This window comes from Bos grunniens, chromosome 24, assembly GCF_055505025.1.
Source record: "Bos grunniens cultivar Pamir isolate PY7600 chromosome 24, Bosgru_T2T1.0, whole genome shotgun sequence".
Classification (NCBI taxonomy): Eukaryota; Metazoa; Chordata; class Mammalia; order Artiodactyla; family Bovidae; genus Bos; species Bos grunniens.
In genome coordinates, this window is record NC_141188.1 from 23489226 (window position 1) to 23506877 (window position 17652).

The following is a 17652-nucleotide window of genomic DNA, read 5'->3' on the forward strand; positions in this document are numbered from 1 at the left end:
CCAGGCCTTTGCACATGCTATTTAGCTGTCTGGAGTTACTGATTCATTGAAACAGACACTCAGCACATGCAGTGGCCCTCTCCTCATGCACCCGGCAAACCTGAATCCATCCAGCAAGACTCAAGGGTACGGGTCTTCCTCAGAGTTAACCCCACTGACGCCCTCACGCAGCTGCTCACAAAGCAGAGGAGGAGGGACTTCCCTGGTGGGTCCAGTGGCTAACACTCCATGCTCCCAATGCAGGGGACCTGAGTTCGATCCCTGGTCAGGGAACTAGATCGCAAAGGCTGCAACTAAGAGTTTAAATGCTGCAGCTAAAGATGCTGCACGTGGCAACAAACGCCCAGTGCAGCCAAATAAATAACTAACGAGAACCAAAAAGGCAATGGAGGATCACCAGCTTCTGGCTATAACTCTTCTTTCTGATAATACTGTGGCATTGTGGCTTGTGCTCAGTCGTGTCCGACTCTTTGTGACCCCATGGACTGTAGCCCGGCAGGCTCCTCTGTCCATGGACATTTGTAAAAACTGAAGACAACCCAGTTGCCTGAATTCCAGAAAAAAAAAGAAAACCCTCTTGACTCTGGCATCCTCCTCCTCAAACGTGACTACAAGTCCATCTCAAGCCTGCACTGGTGTCAGTGGATGGGTCTATGGAGTTCAGGAATCTGCTGACTGCCAGGTCCCCTTCCCCTGGACCAGGCAAGAAAGGGCTCTGGATGTCTCTACCCCATGGAAACCACAGGCTCGTCTGCCTCTTGCCTGGTGTGGTCTGTGCAGTGAATCAAGAGCTGAAGCTCAGTAGAAACACCCAGCCCAGGGCGGCCCGTGCAGCTATTCCAGGCGCATCAAGTAATATGTGCAGCTATAAACATTCCCTGGTAAAAACAACAGGAGCTAAATTACCTGGTGAAAGATCAGTTGGCGAAGGGGATGCCGTTTTCACAGTCCCACTCCAATGTGTCAGAGCAGGAGCCTGAACGGTAGCGGGGCAAATGCTAGGGATGCAGCCTGGAGGAGAGTCAAGTTCTCTTCTCCCGATTCTCCACCACCCCGGTGTCCATGCACTGCAGATGTGCCCAGCCTTCCTGTCTGAGCCACTGACAGGGTCTGTGAGGGCTAACCAGGCCCACTCTCCTCGCCCTGTGGTCCCTGAGCATGGCAGGGACCCCAGCCCGCAGCCCCTGATTATTTCAGTCATGTCTTTTCCTCCCCTGATTCATCTCTATCACTGACACCGTCTGGCACAGCGGTGCTTTCAGAGCATCATGGGAGACTGCCCATGTCAAGGCACAAGACCAAGTACATGAGAATTCTTAAAGTCCATGGCACTTGTCACCTTGTCTATTACCACTGCTATTTGCTCTTTGGCTTGGGCAATGTTACTCGGCCCTTCCTTGTCTTCCTGTCCTCAGTTCCAACACAGCGATGCCTGTGTGAGGCTCCCCACCAGCTTCAGGGGGGCACCTTGTAGGCTCTAGGGACAGAAAATGGAGGGAGCACTAACACAGCCTTGGAAGTACAGCTGAAGGAGGTGCTCAGTAAGCAGTTGGTGAATGAAGGCTCACAAGGTAGGAGGTATCCAACCTTCCCACCCGAGGATAGACGGAGGTACAGGGACAGACGGAGGTATGGGCACAATGCTCCTCCACGTGTGGGCACTGGGGGCAGCCTGGGGATGAGGCCTCTGAATGGAGGAATTACAGCTGGGGGAGGAAGACCACTGAAACGTACTTCTCTCTATTCTGTCTTCTTGAGAGTGGTGTTATGAATAGAAGGACAGTAAAGAATCCACCTGCCAATGCAGGAAATGTGGCTTTGATCTCTGGGTCGGGAAGATCCCCTAGAGTAGGAAATGGCTACCCACTCCAGTATTCTTGCTTGGGAAATCCTATGGACAGAGGAGGCTGGTGGCTATAGACTATGGAGTTGCAAAAGAGCTAGACACGACTTAGTGACTGAGCATGCATGGTTTAGCTGAAGCACTGCAGAGAGCATGGGCCCTCAGGGCTCTGGGGCTCTGGGTGTGCTCTTGGGAGCCCAGAACCAGCCCCAGGAGAAGAAGTGGGGCTGGTAGGCGCAGGCTGTACAGCCAGAGGGGCAGGTGGGATCCAAGGTTTCCAGGCGGTTCTACTTTGGGTTAGAGGGTTGGGAACCTAGGTGTGGTAGAAGTAGATGATGATGAAGAAGCATGAAATAATAAAGCTATTAAGAGAATCTGAGTTTCTAAGGAGAAAGGTTGAACGGTTCTATGAAGACCTACAATACCTTTTAGAACTAACACCCAAAAAATATGTCCTTTTCATTATAGGGGACTGGAATGCAAAAGTAGGAAGTTAAGAAACACCTGGGGTAACAGGCAAATTTGGCCTTGGAAAACGGAATGAAGCAGGGCAAAGGCTAATAGAGTTTTGCCAAGAGAACGCACTGGTCATAGCAAACACCCTCTTCCAACAAAACAAGAGAAGACTCTACAAACGGACATCACCAGATGATCGACACCGAAATCAGACTGATTATATTCTTTGCAGCCAAAGAGGGAGAAGCTCTATACAGTCAGCAAAAACAAGACTGGGAGCTGTCTGTGGCTCAGATCATGAACTCCTTATTGCCAAATTCAGACTTAAATTGAAGAAAGTAGGGAAAACCACTGGATCATTCAGGTATGACCTAAATCAAATCCCTTATGATTATACAGTGGAAGAGAGAAATAGATTTAAGGGACTAGATCTGATAGATAGAGTGCCTGATGAACTATGGACTGAGGTTCATGACAGGAGACAGGGATCAAGACCATCCCCATGGAAAAGAAATGTAAAAAAGCAAAATGGCTGTCTGGGGAGGCCTTACAAATAGCTGTGAAAAGAAGAGAAGCGAAAAGCAAAGGAGAAAAGGAAAGATATAAGCATCTGAATGCAGAGTTCCAAAGAATAGCAAGGAGAGATAAGAAAGCCTTCCTCAGCAATCAATGCAAAGAAATAGAGGAAAACAACAGAATGGGAAAGACTAGAGATCTCTTCAAGAAAATCAGAGATACCAAGGGAACATTTCATGCAAAGATGGGCTCAATAAAGGACAGAAATGGTATGGACCTAACAGAAGCAGAAGATATTAAGAAGAGGTGGCAAGAATACACAGAAGAACTGTACAAAAAAAGATCTTCACGACCCAGATAATCACGATGGTGTGATCACTCACCTAGAGCCAGACATCCTGGAATGTGAAGTCAAGTGGGCCTTAGAAAGCATCACTACGAACAAAGCTAGTGGAGGTGATGGAATTCCAGTTGAGCTATTTCAAATCCTGAAAGATGATGCTGTGAAAGTGCTGCACTCAATATGCCAACAAATTTGGAAAACTCAGCAGTGACCACAGGACTGGAAAAGGTCAGTTTTCATTCCAATCCCAAAGAAAGGCAATGCCAAAGAATGCTCAAACTACCGCATAATTGCACTCATCTCACATGCTAGTAAAGTAATGCTCAAAATTCTCCAAGCCAGGCTTCAGCAATATGTGAACCAAGAACTTCCTGATGTTCAAGCTGGTTTTAGAAAAGGCAGAGGAAGCAGAGACCAAATTGCCAACATCTGCTGGATCATGGAAAAAGCAAGAGAGTTCCAGAAAAACATCTATTTCTGCTTTATTGACTATGCCAAAGCCTTTGACTGTGTGGATCACAATAAACTGTGGAAAATTCTGAAAGAGATGGGAATACCAGACCACCTGACCTGCCTCTTGAGAAACCTATATGCAGGTCAGGAAGCCACAGTTAGAACTGGACATGGAACAACAGACTGGTTCCAAATAGGAAAAGGAGTACATCAAGGCTGTATATTGTCACCCTGCTTATTTAACTCAGATGCAGAGTAAATCATGAGAAACGCTGGGCTGGAAGAAGCACAAGCTGGAATCAAGATTGCCGGGAGAAATATCAATAACCTCAGATATGCAGATGACACCACCCTTATGGCAGAAAGTGAAGAGGAACTAAAAAGCCTCTTGATGAAAGTGAAAGAGGAGAGTGAAAAAGTTGGCTTAAAGCTCAACATTCAGAAAACTGAGATCATGGCATCTGGTCCTATCACTTCATGGGAAATAGATGGGGAAACAGTGGAAACAGTGTCAGACTTTATTCTTTGGGGGGCTCCAAAATCACTGCAGATGGTGACTGCAGCCATGAAATTAAAAGTCGCTTACTCCTTGGAAGGAAGGTTATGACCAACCTAGATAGCATATTCAAAAGCAGAGACAGTACTTTGCCAAGAAAGGTCCATCTAGTCAAGGCTATGGTTTTTCCAGTGGTCATGTATGGATGTGAGAGTTGGACTGTGAACAAAGCTGAGAGCTGAAGAATTGATGCTTTTGAACTGTGGTGTTGGAGAAGACTCTTGAGAGTCCCTTGGACTGCAAGGAGATCCAACCAGTCCATTCTGAAGGAGATCAGCCCTGGGATTTCTTTGGAAGGAATGATGCTAAAGCTGAAACTCCAATAGTTTGGCTACCTCATGTGAAGAGTTGACTCATTGGAAAAGACTCTGATGCTGGGAGGGACTGGGGGCAGGAGGAGAAGGGGATGACAGAGGATGAGATGGCAGGATGGCATCGCTGACTCGATGGACGTGAGTTTGAGTAAACTCTGGGAGTTGGTGATGGACAGGGAGGCCTGGTGTGCTGCGATTCATGGGGTCGCAAAGAGTTGGACACGACTGAGCGACTGAACTGAACTGAAGGAGAAAGGGGTATAAATCTAAGGTATTACAGACCCATGCCTGACCCTCTTCGGTAGAGCCTCAGGCACGTGGCCCCAGGCTAATTAGTGCTGGCCTAACCACCTCCTATCCAGGAAGAACTCATTAGGGACATGGTATAAGGGCTCAAACTGAGAATCAGCAGGTAATTCGAACTTTCCACAGTTTCAAAACCAAAGTCCTACTCACCGGATGACTTAAGGTTTTACCTTTTTCATTAAAGTGTTCAGAATTGTAAAGAAACACCCTCGTTAGGCAACTGCTGGCTGTTTAACCAGGTCTTTGTTTGCAAATATACAATTATCTCAAAAACTGTTTCCAGACTCTTGCTGGCTCATCAAGAACCAGATTAATCACCAGGACTGGCCCAGTGAGTGGCTGGGAACAGCCTGAGGACCTGGAATAAAGGTTCCAGTCCCAGCGGTGGGGGTGTGCTTGTATGCTTAATTGCTAAGTTTGTCCAACTCTTTGCGATCCCATGAAATGTAGCCCACCAGGCTTCTCTCTCCATGGGGATTCTCGAGGCTAGAATACTGGAGTGGGTAGCCTATCCCTTCTCCAGGGGCTCTTCCCAACCCAGGAATCAAACTGGGGTCTCCAGCCTTGCAGGCAGATTTTTTACCAGCTGAGCAACCAGGAAAGCCCAGGGGTCAGGGTAGCCGGGATAAAAGACTCTCCTCCCAACTCAGGGCAAGGATGGGTGTTTTCTACACTGGGTTCTGAGCTCCCAGTTGTCATATTACTTTTTTGTTTTGAAGTTTGCAATTAGAGTAAGCTTTTTTTTTTCTTTCTTTAAATTTGAGGATATACAATACTGTGATGATTTTTGTCCTACATCAACATGAATCAGCCACAGGCATACATGTGTCCCCACCCTCTCCCCACCACTTCCCTCCCAACTCCATCCCTCCAGACTATTAGAGAGCACTGGCTTTGGGTGCCCTCAGTGAGAGTTTGATGTACGTCACAACTTTTAAACTATGCATGCTGTGCTGTGCTAAAGTAGCTTCAGTCATATCCAGCTATTTGAAACCCTATGGACTGAAGCCTGCCAGGCTCCTCTGTCCATGGGATTGTCCAGGCAAGAATACTGGAGTGGGTTGCCATGCCCTCCTCCATGGGATCTTCCTGACCAAGGGAGTTAACCAGTGTCTCTCCTGCGTTGGCAGGCAGGTTTTTTACCACTAGCGCCACCTGAAAAGCCCCTTAAGCTATGTATACACTTAGGCAAAGTTAGCTATTGTTGGTTAGGAAGCATATGTAAGCTTTCATATTGAATATTTCAAAGACAGCAGAGATAGATTACTGCAATCCCAGGGATATTAGATAAAAAAGAAAAGTCCTAATTCACTGTGGCCTTTCTGATCCCCCCGCTCCTGGGTTCAGTGCTCCTGTCTACTTTCACTCCTGTGGGAAGGGCTCGGTGTTTGGCTTTTGCTGGTGAAACAGCTGGTGGTGTGTGTGTGTGTGTGTGTCTGTCTGTCTGTAGGTTCAGCGAGAGAAGGGAAGTTCTCTGTCTTGCTGCCACTATACGATCAGCATCCAACACAGTGTCTGTCACATGGAACAGGCTTAACCGATAGTTGCTGAAAGAAAGGAGGAAGGGAGGGAGACCAACCCTCGATGCCTGTAACACAATCTAGACTGGCTCAAAGCGCCGTGGCCCAGCCTGGAGCTCCTAACAGTACTGAGGTGTGTGTCTGTGGGGTGCGGATGGGGGGTGGTTAGCCTGCCCGCTTGCATTTACCTGAGGCCTTCTCATCTGTCCTCCTATCTCAATGTATTTTTGTTGTTGGTAGTCGCTCAGTTGTGTCTGATTCTTTGCGACCCTATAGACTGCAGCCCGCCAGGTTCCTCTGTCCATAGGATTTCCCAAGCAAGAATACTGGAGGGGGTTGCCATTTCCTTCTCCAGGGGATCTTCCCGATCCAAGGATTGAATCCACATCCCCTGCTTGGCAGGTGGATTCTTTACCACTGAGCCACCTGGGAAGCTGTTCTCTCAATAGACAGCTGTGAGATTGGTGACTTAACATCTTTTATTGACAACGGGCCACTGATTTTATCCGCCCCACTAGTTCCTTTCATTCTGACTTGACTGAAGCCACTGGTTCCTTCCCCTCTCCTATCCCAGGCCCAGAGAGGTCTTCTCATCTCGCCCTCACACCTGTCTCTGCTGCCACAGACTGGGCAGGGGATGCTGAGTTACCTGTTCATTAAGCTGTATGACCTGTGTTTCTAAGTCTTTATCAGATCTGGATGCTGAGCCGCTGGACGAAGCCCTTTTGGCTGATGAGGGACGAGAAGGTGTGGATCCTGGTTTAGATGCTGGACTGGATTTAGCCGCACCTAGAAGTAACCAGAATAAATTATGAGCACTGGCAACATGAGAAATGCTTTTTCGGTAGACAGCAAAACTATGATAACAAAAGGAATTTACTAAAACATATAAGAGATAACTGCTGGCTACCCTTTCCCAGCACAGTGTGTGGATTAAGTTGCACTGGTTGTGTCTGACTCTGTGCGATCCTATGGACGGTAGCCCACCAGGCTCCTCTGTCCATGGGATTTTCCAGGCAAGAATACTGGAGTGGATTGCCACTTCTTTCTCCAGGGTATCTTCCCGACCCAGGGATGGAACCCTCGACTCTTACATCTTCTGCACTGGCAGGTGGGTTCTTTACCACTCATGCCACCTGGGAAATCCCTCCCAGCACAGAAGTAGCACAAACACACTTAGGAAGAGTGCATGTGATAAAATGAGAGAGTCCTGGACAACTTAACCCTTCTGAGCAGTTTTTCCCTCAAGTGACATGAGATTAATGCAGTTGTCCTTTCTTCCTCCAGAGAGATGAGAATAGCAGACACAAAGGGATTTTAACTTTTTTTTTTTTTTTTTTAAGAAGGAAAGGTTCTCTGATAAGCTCTAAGCATCATCATAATTGAATTTCTAATACCGATCTTATAACAAAGTAATCCCTTAGGAGAAATATCGATGAAAATGTCTATTTTTTCCTCTTTTAATACCCTAGTTTCAGCCATTAAAAGACTCTAGGAGCCATGACATCTCTGTAGCAATGGGCACTCTTGGTGCCCAAGTCCGGCTTCTAAATGTTATTCTGCAATAAAAGGGCTTCTTGAGATATGGCTGACTCCAGGGGTGGGCCTGGAACATCTTATGTCAAAGAGCAAGGATGTGCTCAAGAATTAAGGTCAAGGAGACAGGGGTCAGACTGAAGGGGCTCCCACCTAGCCACACTCAGACCATTTTGCAAACCAAAAAGAATAATGGCTATAATTGTATTAAAATGCACTGAATAAACAAAAATCTAGTCCACGATGAGGGGAGTAGAGAGGAAGGATCTAAAGATCTTTACAGAACACTGACAGCTAGGAAATTGCTAAAGAAATGCTATAGAAAGAAATCACCGTTTTGTAGTACACTTAACTGATCCAGGGAAGTTTCATCAACTGACTCTAAGACATTGAGAGGTTTTTGGAGAAGCAGATAGCAACACATGTCAAGTCGTTATCCCGTAAGTTGCTTATAATGGGAGAAAGATATGCCTTTACAAAAGGGAAGCCTGGGGATTAAGACAGTAACCAAGTTATTCAGCAGCATCACTAATAATGACAGAAACTGGCAAAACTAAAAGACCACAGATGTCCGGCAAGACCTCATCTACCTGAAGCCCAGCTTAAAACAGGCTCTCCCTGTCTAGAACTTGACAGACATAGAAATGGGCTTCCGCAGCCAAAACAGAAGGCACAAGGTGTAAGCAATGAAGTTTACACACTTCACGGGTTTATAAATTCAGAGCCACTGCTGAGGCCCAGCCACGCCCTCTTCCTCTGAACAGCTCAGTCTGGTGCAGGTCCTCCCACTGGCCCAATTCTTTACCACAGTCCCCCCATCCCCTGGCTCTTGCAGGGCAAGAACTCATCACTCTCTGCTCTGTAAGCTCTGCGCTTAGCACAATACTTGGCAGAACATGTATTTGGTGAAGGAACAACTGTTTAAACAAATACAGGAACAAGTAAGTAAAACCTGGTTATATTTCCAACTTTACACTTTATTGGGACCAAGAGGTGAGAAAAAGGCAAGGGGTTATACAGGCAAGCTAACAGCAACAAGTTTCAACCAATCTCCTAATTACAAAGTAGCAAACAGGGAAGACTACAAAATTTCTGTCTGTCTGTCTTCAGGTGCCGGAAGTCATCAGCAAGAGGTGCCAAGTCATACACACCCTCAAGAGGCCTTGATGGCAACATACCTTTTAATATACCTGCCTGTTATAAAGGAGAAAAAAGAGAATTTTCTTCTAGAAATACACGGAAATGCCTAATATGCTGAAAATCAGAATGCTTAAATTAGGTATGACTGAAGAAGTTTGAGTATGCACACCTTTAGTTACCTGGAAACCTCACTTATGCACAAGACCCTCCCAAGTATAGATAGTGGATGGCCTGCTTTGTGATTCACCAAAGCTGCGAGGAGCCTTCATCTTTGTAGAAGCCCAGATAAAATACTCCTGGACAGTTTCCGTGTCCCACTGACCAGGTTCTCTAACTCCAGGCCAAGTCAACAGGGTAAGGAACACAGCACAGAGAACAGCAGGGAAGGCAGGGCGAGGATGTGTGGGCCTGGCAAAGAGCCTTCTCCAAGGGCGGCCACCAGCCAGTCTCGCTGGGGAAGCTGCTGTCGACAAATCAAGTCACTGCAGATATTTTCATGAGCTGTGTGTCGTATTTTAATATAAAGAAGGTCTAACAGAAAGTAGCTCAAAGACTGTCCATGACCAACCCCTTTTATTACTAGATACAGACTTACTAAGTGCCTACCATGAGCCCTGTTGCTTCCTGGATGTCTCAGTGGGTGGAGAATTCACCTGCAATTCAGAAGACATAGGAGACCCGGGTTCGATCCCTGGGTCGGGAAGATCCCTGGAGGAGGAAATGGCAATCCACTCCAGTGTTCCTGCCTGGAGAATCCCATGAACAGAGGAGCCTGGCAGGCTACAGTCCATGGGGTTGCAAAGAGTCAGACCCGACTGAGCGACTGAACACAAAAGTGATAAGCCCTGCCCTGGAGGTCCCTGCTCTAGAGGAGCTCATGATCGCATGGGAGTGATCATTTAAGAATGCTCACAGACAGAAAGACAAATAGTCTATGTCATCGCTGACACGTGGAATCTAAAAAGTAAAGCAAATGACTGTATAAATATATTAAAAAAAAAAAACAAAAAACTGCCCAGGCATGGCCACTCTCGACATTCTCAGGTACAAGGCTGTGTTCTAGACATGACCACAGACCGTGCTTGGGTGGCATTCCCTCTGCTGAAACTCCTCCCCCTTCTCCTTTGAGTGACTGAGTCTAACATCCTTCAGGTCTCAGCTTAAATGTGGCCGTGCAGGGAGGCGACAGGACCCAAACACCCTCCACACAGCACCCATCAACTGGAGTGGTATCGAGTGATTTATTTAATGACTGCTTCTCCTATTAGAAGGCTTCCCAGGTGGCGCTAGTGGTGAAGAATCCGCCTGCCAATGCAGGAGATCCTTGGGATGGGAAGATCCTTGGGATGGGAAGATGGGATGGTACCCCACTCTGGTATTCTTCCCTGGAAAATTTCATGGACAGAGTAGCCCAGTGGGCTACAGTCCATGGGGCTGCAAAGAGTCGGATATGACTCTAAGCGACTGAGCACTCCCATTAGACTTAAATTCCAACAAGGTAGGAGTTGTGTCTGCTTTGTGTTCTCAGGGCCAACCACAATGCCTGATCCGGAGGAGACACTTGATAGTTACACTTTTGTGACTCATGACAGAACTCCTGGGAGAGGCAGGTATCCAGGGCACAGGTCCCAAGGGAAGCTCGAGGATCTGATGGCAACTTCAAAATCACCGACAGCAAGAGCCGGCACTCTCTGAAGGAAACCAAACAAAACCCACCAGCCTCCCAGAGAGAGAATCTGACTGGGTTTCAAGGTCACCTTACATCATCACTTAGGCCCTTTAGAAATGGAATCAGGACAGCAGTTCACCTGGGTAAATTCAGTTGGTAAACAGTTAACTCTGAGTAGGGAGGAGCAAGGTGGTTTGTGCTGGGCTGTCCAAGTCTGCCTTGGACATGCCTCTCCTGAAGAGAACAGCCCTGCAGAAGGGGTTTCCTAGAGGGCAACTGACCACCCCCGCCCTTCCCCTGCCAGGCAGGTGTCCCTCAGCAGGTCAGCACCTGGGATGGGGCTGGTTGCAGGAGCTGAGTGAGATCCATCGGACACACGTTCTTCTACTCCACCTTACCCAGTCTCATGTAAATTTTAAAAGAAAAGCATGAAAGGAATAGAAGCCGGTTGCTTGTAAAACAAGGTTGTGTGTGCTTGCATGCTTAGTTGCTCAGTCGTGTCTGACTCTTTGCAACCCTTAGACTAGCCAGCCAGGCTCCTCTGTCCATGGGATCTCCCAGCAAGGATATATTTTCGGGACATCACCAAATGCAGCTTGCAAAAAAACCCCTGAAGTGTCTGATAAGAAATTAAAGTAGAAGACGTCAGGGTAAGCCAGAGCCCCATGGAAGACCAAGTTATCAGGGAAGAAAAACTAAAAATAAGCAGAGGGAGCAGGCTGGGAGGGAAATGGGGTCATGGGAGATGCGGGCGGCTCACGGCAGAGGCCAGAGCGGCTGCCGTCACTGGCGCTGTCCCAGTTCCAGCTTCTTCCTGAGGAAACACATCCCTTGCTGCTGACAGAGTCCAACTCGACTGTGGTTCACAGGTCTTAGCACTCAAGTGCCAGCTGTGATTCACAGATCCTATAAACTGGCACCATGCATGCAGCCTGGAGGTCTCTGAGATGAGAAAGACAATGGCAGTGAGAGTCAGCCTTGGCATCCCCCTGCTGCTGGGCGGGGAGAGGACAGTGGAGAAGAGGGGCTCAGTCCACGCCCCACGCGCTATACGCGCTACACGGGGGATGGGAGCAAAGCTTCTGCCTCCACAGGCAGGACAAAGCAAAGAAGGGAAAACAAATTCGAAAAAGGTGAAAAGCTCAATTAAGTAATTAATACTTGAATTTAAAATTAGAGGGGTTTTGAATTCTGATTTAAGTTGTTTGGAAAGAAACTGATAATAGAAATAAACGTCTGATGGATGAGGATACACCAGTTGACTGTACATTTTCTACCTTCCAGTCAGTAAAGGCAAAGACATGAAAGAACGGGAAGGACGTCGGGAAGATCTTAGTATCTTCAGAGGTTAAAAGTTTTTTTAGAAAACCACACAATTGTGGCGGATTCATTATGATATTTGGCAAAACTAATACAATTATGTAAAGTTTAAAAATAAAAAAAAAAAAAAAAAAAAAAGAAAACCACACAATTAAAGCTCGTTTTCAAAAGAATGTAAACTGAGCTCTTTAAATCCTCGCAGGCTGCAATCTGATATGGACATACTGACCCCTCATGGCTACCACGTGATCAACACACACCAACAGACACCAAAGGCTAAAATGCTAAAGTTTATAAAGATGAAAACCCAACCTTGTGTTCGCGGTATCTAATGCTTTCATGGGTTACCTTTTTAGAATAGTAGTAGACGATATCCGGTGTTGTATCGTACTCATTAGACAGTTAAGAACGAGGTTTTTGTTTAAAGTCTTGCTACCTTCTATCGTCTTCTGGGGGTGTACCCAGCTTGTGGGGTGACAGATATTCTTTTCCTGGGCTGCAATAAGGATGCTACCAGAAAACTGTACTGCTATCACTAATATTAAACTTAACACTGATACAGTACTTTTATGTAAGCTAACCTTCGTATTCCGTTTTTGTGAAGCAACCCAAGGATGTCCTTGATGGCATCCAATCATGGCTTGAGACACAGGGGTTCTCCAATGCTGCCTTCATGCTTCCTCAAATGCCCCCAAGCCCACTGCTGACTTCGCTTCTGTACCTTCCTGTGCCTCTCTGCTCAGTGATGCTCACGCGGAAAACATTTACATAATAGCTTTTAAAGAGAGTACAGCTACTTCGGCAAGAACACAGATGCAGATTTTTTTTTCTTGCAGCTATCAGACATTTCAATTTTTTTTGATAGTGAGGCTGCATTTGACGATGTCCTGAAAATATAATGAGCGGTAGCCCCGTCTTACAAGAATCATTTTTCCCTCAAGTTTTTCTCTCTCTCCCTAACTTCCCCCCTTCAAAGTAAAAAGGAGTTTCAGAAGTGGAGGAAACTAGACATAAATTCTGTACAAGTCCCTGTAATTCTCTGATTTGACCCACTGGATAGGGACATGATTTACAATGCTAGTCTTTGAGCAGTTGTATCTTAATTAATGCCTTCAGGAGTTGGGGGTATAAATATGATTCTAAGACATTTTAAACCATAGTTGTAAAAAACAAAGAGTGGCCTGATTCACTGTCTTAGTGAAGCCAGAGCATTGCTGTGTCTAAATGTCAGTAATTAGTAGCTTGCTTAACGTTTAAAGAAAAATGCTCCACCATTTTAGGCCTATGAGGCCCAATGAATTCATAACTAAGAAGCAAATAAAAGCACTTTATCCTTCTTTATACTTGGCTTTTATTCTCTGTGGCTGGGGCTCTGGTGGAATTTAGAAATTCTTCTCACATAATCTGCCATATTCTTTCTGCCAAAATCCTAAACAGAGGAGCTAAAAATATGACATTAATACTGTTGACAAGAACCACAGAGACAGTAAAGAAACACACAGTCATTCAGGAAGCAACCACTCTCCTGGTTGTCCCCAACTTCTTCCCTACTTTGTGAGCACCGCCCAACACACACACACACACACATCCGCTTCCTTCTCACTTAATTAAAAAGCCCATGGAGGAGGGGTAGGGATGCAATGGGTGCAGGGAGTCAAAAGGTACAAGCTTCCAGTTATAAAATAAATAAGTCCCCGGGATGTAATGTACAGCATTAACTACAGTTATTAATACTACAGTTAATAATACTGTACTGCATATTTGAAAGATGAGAAGGGAATCAAACTGAAAAGTTCTCATCACAAGAGGAAAACAACTTGTAACTCTGTGCAGTGATGGCTGTTAGCTAGGCTACATTTCACAATATGTACATTTCACAATATACACAAACATTGAGTCATTAACGCTGTACATGTGAAACTAATAAAATGTTATATGTCAAATATGCCACAATAAAAACAAACCCAAACCCCACAGAACAACTCAAACATGACCGAAGCTATCTTGAACCTACACTGATTAATCGTTTGTGGATGAACCTGACATCACTTCCTTATCACCCGTTAACTTTGGCAAACAGGTGTTATTGTTTAATGAACCTGGCTAAAATAAATAATTGGGCCACTGCTGGGGGAGATGGTATGGGGTGGGACTGATTGAAAAGAGAGAATTCCCACAGGAAGAGGATCTCTCAGGGCACTAAAATGACACCAGAGCTGTCACACTGCAGAACGACAAGCTCCCGTGCAACCCTGACCGTCACAAACACAAGATCTAACACTTTCCTTCGAAAATGCCTCTACACCTCCACTTTGTATGTTCTGTAATCTGTTCGGCCCTGAGGGTGGGAAAAAAAAAAAAAGCACCTCAGTGGCCAATGTTTTGTCCAAATGGAACCTTAATAAGGGTTCTGGGGTGCCCTGATTCACGACATCATTGACAGGTTGGTTCTTTTACTCTCCAGTGAGTAGTTCAGAGGCCTCACTGGCTTCTGTCCCACCAGGGCATCCAGTGGCAAAACTGGGCTTTTCCTTTTGGCCACTTTGGTGTCGGCTTCTGAAAGCTGGGTGGCTCCACCTCTAAGCAGCTTGGGGCGGGGTTCCACAGAGCTGAGCTTGAACCATGTCAGTCCTGCAGAAGGAAGACCTGCTAGGAACACCATGTCCTTCCTCTTGCCCAGGGAGGTGGTGGTGAGGAGCAGGGACGGGGGCCCTACAGCCTTCAGAATAGCCCTGGCCCTGCTGCCAGCTCACTGGCAGGACTTTTGCTGCCACCTGGACTTCTTTCTGTCCTACACAGTCATTCCCAGTCCGTCCTCCCCAGAGCTGGGGAGAGTACCTGGGTTAAGCCGTGGAAAGTTCCTACCCAGGAGCCTGGCACGCAGTAAATCAGCACACCCTGTTATTATTACTCAGCAAATGAGGCCTGATTCAACTAATGACGAGAAAGCACACAGGCTTCCCACTTCTAGATGCCAGCAAGATAAAAACTAAACTGCTGACATGATAAGGAAATGAGACTCATTTTATCTAAAGGAAATCTTTATGAAAACGGGTTTAACCCATAACCCACCGGTGGGCTCCCAGGCCTAGGTTTCCCCATTCTGTACTCTGTCTTGAGAATCAGTAGACCAGAGCCCAAGTCTCTGTGCTCCTTCTGAAATCACCCCGATTCATGCATTCCTGTCACAAATATTTACTGAACCCTGACTATGTATCTGGCAAGCTACAGGCACTTGGGATAAAACAGGGAATGAAACACAAAGATGCCGGTCTGTGTGGAATTCACGTTCTAATGGGGGGAATTTGATAAGACAATAATGTTAATAAATTAGTAAGTGACATGATAAACCACAAAGTAAACACCATGGCAGAGGCAGGGCCAGGCAAGAGTAGGGAGTGCCGGGTGGGGCTGGGAGTGTGGCAGTTCTGAACAGAAACTTCAGAGAAGGCTTGAAGTTCAGGATTATCCATCGTGTAGTCCCCTCCAGTCTCAAGCCCTTGCTCAGACCCAGAGGACCTCCCTGAATCCCTCCAGAAGGACAGGGGTCACAACCCCAGCCCCCTGGGTGGCAGCCCAGTAGGGATGCCACGAGGTGGGATCCACCCTGGGCATGCATGGGGGCAGGGGGGGCTCACTCGGGCTCAAAGCCTCCCTCCTCACCAAAGCCGACGTGTTTGGAACAGCCCCTTGGTTCCAACTTCCAGGATCCCTGGAAGGGACACGCCACTTGCAGGAGTCACCCTGACTTCTTCAAAGCCCCAGTGGGAAAGAGCAAGCTGAGCAAAGACCCGAGACAGGCGAAGTTAGCCTTCCAGACAGCCAGGAACATTCCAGGCGGAGGAAAGACCCAGTCTCACCAGGAACGGAGGGAGTTGGGGATGCTGCGGGAGGAGGGAGCTCGAGAGGGACTGGAGGGCGGCCGCCACGGACCTCAGAGGTTACTGGCAGGAGGCCGGCTTTTGTTCTGAGGGAGACCGGCAGCCATGGCACGGTCCTGGGCGTGACGTGGGTCACAGGCGGCTCTCTCCGCCTGCCAGGTGGACAACAGACTAGCAGGGCTGAGGGTGCAGAGGCCAGCTGGGCAGCTACTGCGGCCACCCCTGGTGTGAGTGGTGAGTGCCCAAGATGAGTGTGGCTTTGGGAAAGCGTTCACAACGTGACAGTTTAGAAAACCCTATGATACATCCCAAAGCACCAAACATCTGGCCATTGATCTCAACTTAGGTTTTGCGTTGTTCAGTTCAGTCGCTCAGTCGTGTCCAACTCTTTGCGACCCCATGGACTGCAGCACGCCAGGCCTCCCTGTCCATCACCAACTCCCGGAGTTTACTCAAACGCATGCCCATTGAGTCAGTGATGCCATCCAACCATCCCATCCTCTGTCGTCCCCTTCTCCTCCCGCCTTCATCATTAACAACTAGAAGGTCTTCTGGGATCAACAGCATCTGCTACTGGCTCCAAGGGGAGGGTAGAAGGACAAGGCGGCGGTGACAAGAGCCATGAGTCAGCCAGGGTCCCTCCCGGCCCGCTGCTTGGAGCCATCCCACAGCGTGCTAACCAGCTCTGCCCTGGGAGAACATGCCAGGGGACAATGCCGACAGCCCGGGCCCAAGCCCCAGTGCCCGAGGCCTCCCCGACCAGCGGTCACCGAGAGGGGCGAGTGGCCTGACTCGGCCGGGCATGTCCAGCCAGTGTGAGCATTCACAAACCGAGTTACTTCTGCCCTGGTTACTGTCCCTGCTGGAGAGGATGTACTTATTTTTAGCCATCATGTGATTCTCCAGTGTTTTCCAGGCTATGCTTGAGTCACTCTGGTTTCGGAGAAATTTTCAGAGCTGGGGGGTGGAAATGCAGGAACGCCTTTTCTTGAAATGGCTTACATAGTAAAGATTCTGACTTTACGTAGTTATTTGAGCATGGTATGTATTTCTTTTGATAAGCTGACTTTTCATATCCCTCACATCCTGGTAGAGAATTCAGTGTGCTTTGCAACGCATAAGGTGTCAAACAATTACTATCTTATTCTAACAAGTTCAGATTCTTGTTTTGAAATTGTTCTCAGAGCAATTTCTCTCTAGAAGTAGAGAAGCTCCCTTACCCCTGTGAAAATAACATGCACCAGCATTCCGATTATAATTGAGGGGAACACTCCCTTGCTTGTTTACTGCAGCAATAAGGAACGCTGGTGGCTGAACGAGCCCAGCAACCCCAGTCAGCCCACTGAGAGTAAAGACGCACGGGCGTCACCATGACATCAGTGTGACATGCACTCCTGGCATACAGCCATGATTTAAGCCAGAAGCTTAGAGACTAAGATGGCCATTCTGGGGAACACAACTACTTATGTTCATCCTTTATGATGTTCAGTCAGAGACCTACTGGCTCCACTGACAAGACCAAGCGTTTCAGGTTGTCTTGATGATGGTGGTTAAGTTCCCTGTGCTCCATTAACACTATCTTACTGGGCCTCTCTTGCAAAGACAGAAACAGGCTGAAGCCACAGAGCTGCAGAAGCTTTGGGAGGTGAGAACCAGAGCTGAGCCCCACTCTAATCACCTACTCTCCTCCATTCCAGTTGACTCCCACTCCAGGTTAATCCTAAAGGAAATCAAGCCTGAATTTTCATCGGAAGGGCTGAAGCTGAAGCTTCATTACTTTGGCCACCTGATGTGAAGAG

The 17652-nt window shown here is 47.3% G+C and overlaps 1 protein-coding gene across 8 annotated transcripts in view; it reads right to left on the minus strand.

The window, feature by feature from the left end:
* The window catches only part of MAPRE2 (microtubule associated protein RP/EB family member 2), a 187210-nt gene that overhangs the window by 12329 nt on the left and 157229 nt on the right, over nucleotides 1-17652 (minus strand). For all 8 annotated transcript variants that reach the window (XR_015153749.1, XM_086372776.1, XM_086372775.1 and 5 more), the window contains one exon: nucleotides 6957-7096. Coding sequence is in view for 7 of the 8 variants with exons in the window: in XM_086372776.1 (XP_086228902.1) it covers nucleotides 6957-7096 (140 nt within the window). In the remaining variant the exon portion in view is untranslated. The remainder of the gene's footprint in view (nucleotides 1-6956; nucleotides 7097-17652) is intronic.